Source organism: Limulus polyphemus, unplaced genomic scaffold (genome assembly GCF_000517525.1).
Source record: "Limulus polyphemus unplaced genomic scaffold, Limulus_polyphemus-2.1.2 Scaffold30, whole genome shotgun sequence".
NCBI classification, from domain to species: Eukaryota; Metazoa; Arthropoda; class Merostomata; order Xiphosura; family Limulidae; genus Limulus; species Limulus polyphemus.
The window spans coordinates 748,508-755,436 of NW_013665640.1; the positions used below are offsets into that span (position 1 = coordinate 748,508).

The 6,929-nt window shown below is 31.1% G+C and overlaps 1 protein-coding gene across 3 annotated transcripts in view; it reads left to right on the forward strand.

Moving 5' to 3' along the window:
- Nucleotides 1-6,712, forward strand: part of LOC106459864 — a 13,517-nt gene extending 6,805 nt beyond the window's left edge. Inside the window, exons 2-3 of one of the 3 annotated variants that reach the window (XM_022386617.1) lie at nucleotides 1,571-1,643; nucleotides 3,106-6,712. In XM_022386617.1, coding sequence (XP_022242325.1) covers nucleotides 3,333-4,292 — 960 coding nt within the window. In that variant the 5' untranslated portion in view covers nucleotides 1,571-1,643; nucleotides 3,106-3,332 and the 3' untranslated portion in view covers nucleotides 4,293-6,712. Of the gene's footprint in view, nucleotides 1-738; nucleotides 1,644-3,105 lie in introns of those variants that run through there. The other 2 variants (XM_022386612.1, XM_013919539.2) reach the window with 2 other exon arrangements.
- The last annotated feature ends 217 nt before the right edge of the window (nucleotides 6,713-6,929 follow it).

The window sequence follows — 6,929 nt, forward strand, 5'->3', positions numbered from 1 at the left end:
GTTCCGGGGCCCCAGGCATCCATATCGGTACGGCATCCAACGCAAAGAGTCGAATCGAATAGTAGAACCCTTTCCGCCCTTCCCCAAGGTTTTAGGTACAAGGCCTCAGGCATCATAGAACCTCTGCATGCCACTGATGCCAGCCTTTTAAGCATTTAATGTAAATGTATTAATTGATTTTCAGTAAACAATAACTCAATCAATAAACTTATACTTCGGAATTTGGGATGATATTAAACTGGTATTGTATGCTTGGGCTAACTGATTTCTGTAAAGATTATGGTATAGGATAATATTATAAAAACACTTTGATCAATTGTGTGTAAATATGCTGTAATTGTAATATAGCTCTGACGAGGCCTAGGGAAAAACTATTTTGTCATAACTTCACTGACCCTGGAAAAAGGCCCTGACCCTAAAAGGGTTACAACTTTTTTTTTTTAATGTTTCAGAGAATGTATCCAGATGTTTATATATTTATCAGTCAGTATCATTTTTCACCCCCTGTTATTTCCATGATGAAGTTTGTTTTAATGAGCCTGATCATGAAATCTAATTTTGATGGGAACTAATATTTATTGACATGAGCTATACAGGTATAATTATTTTAATAATAATTTTTCAAAGTATCAATCTGTCTATAACAATGAAATAATAATAATAATAATATTATATTGTTATATTTGTAATAAATGTTTAAGTGAAAAATCCAATAATTGGAAAGAAACTTCAGGAGTGGGACCTCTGGCTAACAATGAAATGGGGATGGCCTGTACTTCTGGGCTAGAATCCTGGTTCTGGAGCCTCTTTTTCCACTTACTGACTTTTTTGCTTAAACATTTAATAAGTGTGTTACAAGTCTATCAAATTGTTTAATGTATTTGAAACATGCACAATCTACACACTACTACTATATTAGTAGCACTTATGTTTGGCAGCATGTCTCTCACTTGATGCCATTGCTAGCTAATCAGAGAAATAACTTAATGTACCCCTCATGTACCCAAGCTTTCCTGTGTTATGATGATTTTTTAGGAAGTGCTCTCTTGTTCATTTCAAAGTTCTTGTAAGTATCCATGTAGTTTCTTTGCAAGTGCTTATAATTATTGCTTTATTTTGTCAAAAAGTGCAACTGTGATATTTATGGATAGTTTTGAAAATTGGGGGTTATTTCATTTTGGGATAGTATTAATTGGTATAGTATGCTCAGGTTAATTAATTTCTGCAGAGTGTTTAGTAGGTTTGCTTTATAACTGGAGGATGAATCTTAAAGTTGTCTAAACTGAATTTTTAGCTAACAGATAGATTAGACATGAAGTTTAATGCAAAATGAACAATCTTTTATTCATATTGAAACACAAAAACAAGTATGTTTACTTACTTTGGACTGTGGATTGGTCAACAGTTTTTCATCCCTCAATATATCTATCCATTGGTCAAACCACATAGATACCATGTTGAATTGTTGAAAATTTGAGATTTACCAATAGCGACTAGCTCTACTTGTGACTAGTCATTTTCATTCAACATAAAAGAGATTGTAACCTCTAGATATTGTCTATTCTACCAGGGAGGGACACTGCTGTAATTGATGTTGTCCCATAATGTGCAGCATAACAGCAATATCTCCACAGGAAGATCAGGTATTATTTATAGAGAACAATAAAGAAACAAAGTTAACTATTTTTCTGGACCTTATGTTTATGCAAAAATTGCATGGGTTCAGATTAAACAAAACACTTTGTGAAATTTCACAGTAAAATGAAAAGGCAGAAAATACATGATATGCTTGCTTACTACAGTTTCTAAAATTTGTTGCCTTTGGACTATGGAAAGTTTGTTTGAAAAATTTGATTTATCTTGCAGGTGATATTAACATATTAAATCTATATAGCTGTATAAGCAATTCAGAAAGTTTTAATTCTTTAAAGAATTGTTAAACATCATTAAGAAGAGAATTTGGTATGGTGCATGTAAATTAACTACAATTGTTACCTCCCCTGTATTCTAGTTGAAAGTCCATTTGAGCAATTGTGTATTAGAAAAATGAACTTACAACCTAAAGCCCCCCATGTGAAGTAACTAAGAAGGGGGAAAACATTTGTTAAAATAACATATATGGAACTAAAGTAACTTAAGTACTGATTTGATAGAATGCACTAAAAACTATCTATTTTAAAATAATGGTGTACAGAGCAGTATAATAATGATTAATATAAATAAATATCATAGCTAATTACCCTGATTTTCCTTGCATTGTTACCGTAAACTTTTTTTAAAGCCTATTTGCAGTGGTAGACATTTAAACAGTCATGATGTTTTTTGTAAAATTGGAGATGATCATCTTAGTTACTGGTAGTTAACACTTTGGTAAGGCCTGTCATATATTGAAATTCAGAATTTTTTTTTATTCAATTTTAGTTTTTGAGGTAAGTCTATCTATCAGATAAAATTTTTAATCTGTTCTCAACATTTCTGCAGCCTTGCATTTGAATTCTCATTTTCCAAATGCATGAGTCTACTGAAACTATACTGTTGATTTTGTTTAGAAATTTTAATGTCAGATACCATTTTCTGTATATGGTAATAAGATTTTTACATTAAACTTTTGTCGTTTTTTGTTGTTTTTGATTTGCATAATTTGTGCAGTAAAAATCTCCCCTCCCTCAAGTTTTCTTAATTGTAACAATTTTGTTGTTATACCATAAAGAACTTAGTAGGCTATAAAAATGTATGTATCCTTTAGTAATGAATATAGAAAAAACAATAACAAGAATGAAATTTTGTATTTTACTATCTATTTTTTTTAAATATTGAGATAGGATTTCATTAATCTTATAAGAATGTGGAAGTTATCCATTTGTAACATTATGTTGCGATATCAGTAATTAACATTTCAAACTGCTTTAAGAGCAGAACTTAGAGAAATTAAGTTTTGCATCATCCTGTATTTCAAATTGATATGTGTTTATTCTAAGTTAGAAATCATTTCTAACTTTGCATTGTATTAAATATAATAATACTGTATTGTGATAATGTTTTAATTATTCAATAAAAAAATGGTGATATTCATTGTAATTTATGTATTTAACGTTTTTGTTACAGGAAGTTATCAGTGATGAAGATATGTTTATAGCCTCTTCAAAGAAATCCTGATTTAGTTAGTGTACCAGAATGGTTATAAGTGTGTTTGTGGTGGTTATTCTGTGTCATTTCAGAAACTTTTATATACCTTTAGTGTAATCGTCACTGGATTTGTATGTCTTGAGTTCCCATCAGTAAGATATTTCAAATTATTGTACGTTATTATTTATTTTGCTAACAGTCTACCAATGCCTACTTACAGACGATTATGCACATTTCGAAATTGCACTTTATTGCTGATTTTAATTTGCTTATTGCTTGTGGCAGTATGGTCATCAGGTTTTATCCACTCAGCGTCCTTTAGAAATTTTCTAGCTGGTGAGATAGTGGATTTCAGTGGTGCTGACAATGTGACAGGTTTTAATAACTACATAGTACCTAATGTGGTTCACTTTGTGAAATTAGAAAATCATGAGTTAGAATTTGTTGATATGATCAGTATAAAAGCCGCTTTCCTTCATCAACATCCAGAAAAAATTTTAATACACTGTGACTGTCAAACTCTAAGTGGTAAATATTGGGAAATGGTAAAAGACTTACCAGGTTTGGAAATTAAATTTATTCAGAAGCCTATTTACATTTTTGGTCAGAAGTTGAGTTCTGTTTACCATGCCTCAGATATTGCTCGACTACGAATACTGATGTCTGAAGGAGGCATATTCTTGGACAGTGATGCTTATGTTGTAAAATCCCTGGATCCATTCCGAAAATTTGAAATGGCAATTGGATGGCCACCAGAACAGAATTTGGGAACACAAGTGATTATAGCTCACAAAAATGCTCGTTTTTTAAAACTTTGGTATCATTCCTACAAATACTACAAGCCCGAAAGATGGTACTACAATGCTGGTGAGCTTCCAACACAGATGATACTAATGAGACAACCAGACTTAGTGCATAGAGTGCCTTATGATTTTGGTGTACATGATCTTGCTCACTTCTTATATGGTGTTCATCGTTCTGACTGGCAGAATTTTCATGCAATTCATCTTCTTATTAGGCATAAATCTTATTTAGTTCCCAGTGACCCATTAGAAAAGTTTGATGAAAAAAACATAAAGGCATATGATAAGACATTTGGTGACATGGCTAGACTAGTTCTTTTTGGTAAAACTGATGTGATTTTAAATGTCACTTCAAATGTGTAAAAACTGCATCAGTAGAGTAGCCAATTCAATTTTATGACAGCTTGTGTATACTTGTATGTTATTTGATAACTACATACTAATGAACATATGGAAACATACATGTTGTATGTTTTATATTCTAAATAATAATGGGTTTGTACAATAATTTGTGCTATGTCATTTTACTTTTTTAATACACATAAACATTAATATGTTAAAAATATAAAAACTGCCCATGATAATTTGTAATATATCTAATAATTGTAAATGTTGTTAAGATATAGGGAACAACTTTTTATTAAATGTATATTCTTAGTGGGACAACAGAAAATATAGTATAGTTGTTTAACCAGGAAAGTAATTTAATTATAGAAACTTTAAGGTTGATCCACCATCTTAGGAAGTTACATGATTTTATTAAAGAAAGTAGAATAGAGACTTTAATCTTCCTTTCAGAAAAATCATAATCAGGAAAGTACCAACATTTATTGAGGGTCTTGGGTTTGATTCTCATTGCTACCAAACTTTTTTTACCATGTTTTCTTATGGCAAAGCTACTAAGGCCATCTGCCACTGTTGCTTAATTTAAAATGCAGCACTCACTGCCAACTCTTTGGCCACTTAAGTGTTAAATAAAGTGTAAATTTACTGTTGTTGTACATTGTATTATGTTTCTAATTCAAAATTGTATAACTTTATTATTTAATGTTGCATAAGCAAGCACGAATCTAGGGGAGGGGTCCAGACACCCCCATTCCAGTTTTGTTTTTCAGAAATTGATAAAAACAACCAGACATTCTTACACTATCATATTGTATCAAAAAAAATTATAAGTCGTATAATTTTGTTTGATTGCTCTATGAATTTCTGTAAAGGATGATTCATTGTTTTCTGAAGTAAACACAGCTGAAGTTTACAACAAAGTTGTTAAAGCCTCCTCAGCCAATAACCAATCATTTCTAAACTAATACAACAGTATGAATTTCAATTGAATATTGCAATAGTAAATTTTTGCACCTTGACATATTCCAGATATCCTAAAAATTTGTCTAAGGCTTTACCAGGCCTCCCAAAATTTCCTACTTTCTTCACTAATATTTTGAGGTTCTTTACCTTTCCATTATTTTTAGGTGAAATTATTATTTTTTCCTACTTTTTTAACTACACTTTTTGGCTTAGCCCAATGTGAAATACAAAACTTTTAGCAAAAACACATACTGTCCTATTGCGAGTATAGTCCAACGTCTTCTATTATTAACTTAAGATAGCGTAATGTTTCAGAACCTGGTGGTTTGCACAAGTTATCGCTTGTTGGAATCAGAGGCACAAACTTTCTCTTTCAAGATGAGCAAATTGTTTTCTCTGGTAAGTTACTTTAAAGTGCAAATATCCTCCATCCTAATGAAGAGTAATGAAGGGATGATTAAATGTTCCCTTACCTGAATATATTTTGGGTTTTCTAGTTGAAGCATGGTGCACCAGCTTTTGAATTTCTTGCCTTTGTTATTGTTTGCATAAGCTTTAGCTGCATGTTATTTGATTTTCATGTAGGAAGGTGTTCATTTCTCTGTCAGTCATGTCCTGAAATGGCTAGGCTCTTTTAATTTTAATAGCCAAATTTTATGCTAATCTTACATACGTCCATGGCTGTGGTGCTTTAGAAAGCTTCTTTAACAAGTTTTATATTTTCAGGGTAATGAGGAAAAAAAAACACACTAAAATGCTGCATGGAAAACATGATTCCGGCATCAGTGGTTAATCTATTTAGAGAGTAATGGTCATGAACTATCATGTTGGTGTCAGCCATTGCCAAATGGCTAGTTTCACTGTTTCTGTAATATTTGTCAAAAGACAGAAACTCTTGAAACATGAACAGGGAGATAAACATAAAGAACTGACTGTGGTGATGCTTAGTTCTTACCAGCAAACTGTTCTACAAGGCAGATTATGTATGTATGTTTTAAAGGTTTTACTGGCTGTGAATTAGTAGGCAACTGTGTAAAAATATTCTGGTAAGTCCCCTATGAAATCAAAATTCTCTCTAATTTTTCCTACCAAAGATTTTACTCTCTGAAAACTTTACCCTACTAAATTTCCTGCTTTTCCTCAGAGACCTGTTGGAAAACCTGTTTTAGAAATTTTTCACCTAAATTTGTATTTTTTAGGACATTTGTAGCCTCTATAACATAGACCTGTTACAGAATTGGACTTTTTAATTGTTTAGATACTAGAATTCTCATAAGAAAAATATATTTTGTATTGATGATGTCCAAAATTTGTTAAATTGCGGGTGGTGTGACCTGTACAAGTAACAACTGTAAAGAAAAATTTTATAACGGGCATTTTGTTTACAAACCCTAAAGTATGAATTTTGACATAAACTTGAAATTTTCTTTCTAAATAGAATTTTAAATACTTCTAAGTATTTAATTTGTAAACATAAATGTATAAATATATTATTCACAAGAAAGGTTTTGCAATTAATTTTATCTTTAAAAAGTTTTTTAAATAAGTAATAAACACTTCATCGAGGGAGATCTTACATTTTTTTATCTTATTTTTTATGAAATTATTATTGTCTGTCAAATGTCTTTTAATAATTCTTGAACGTGTTTTAAAGAATCTTTTTTTGAATAGTGAAAGGTGTATTTAACTAAC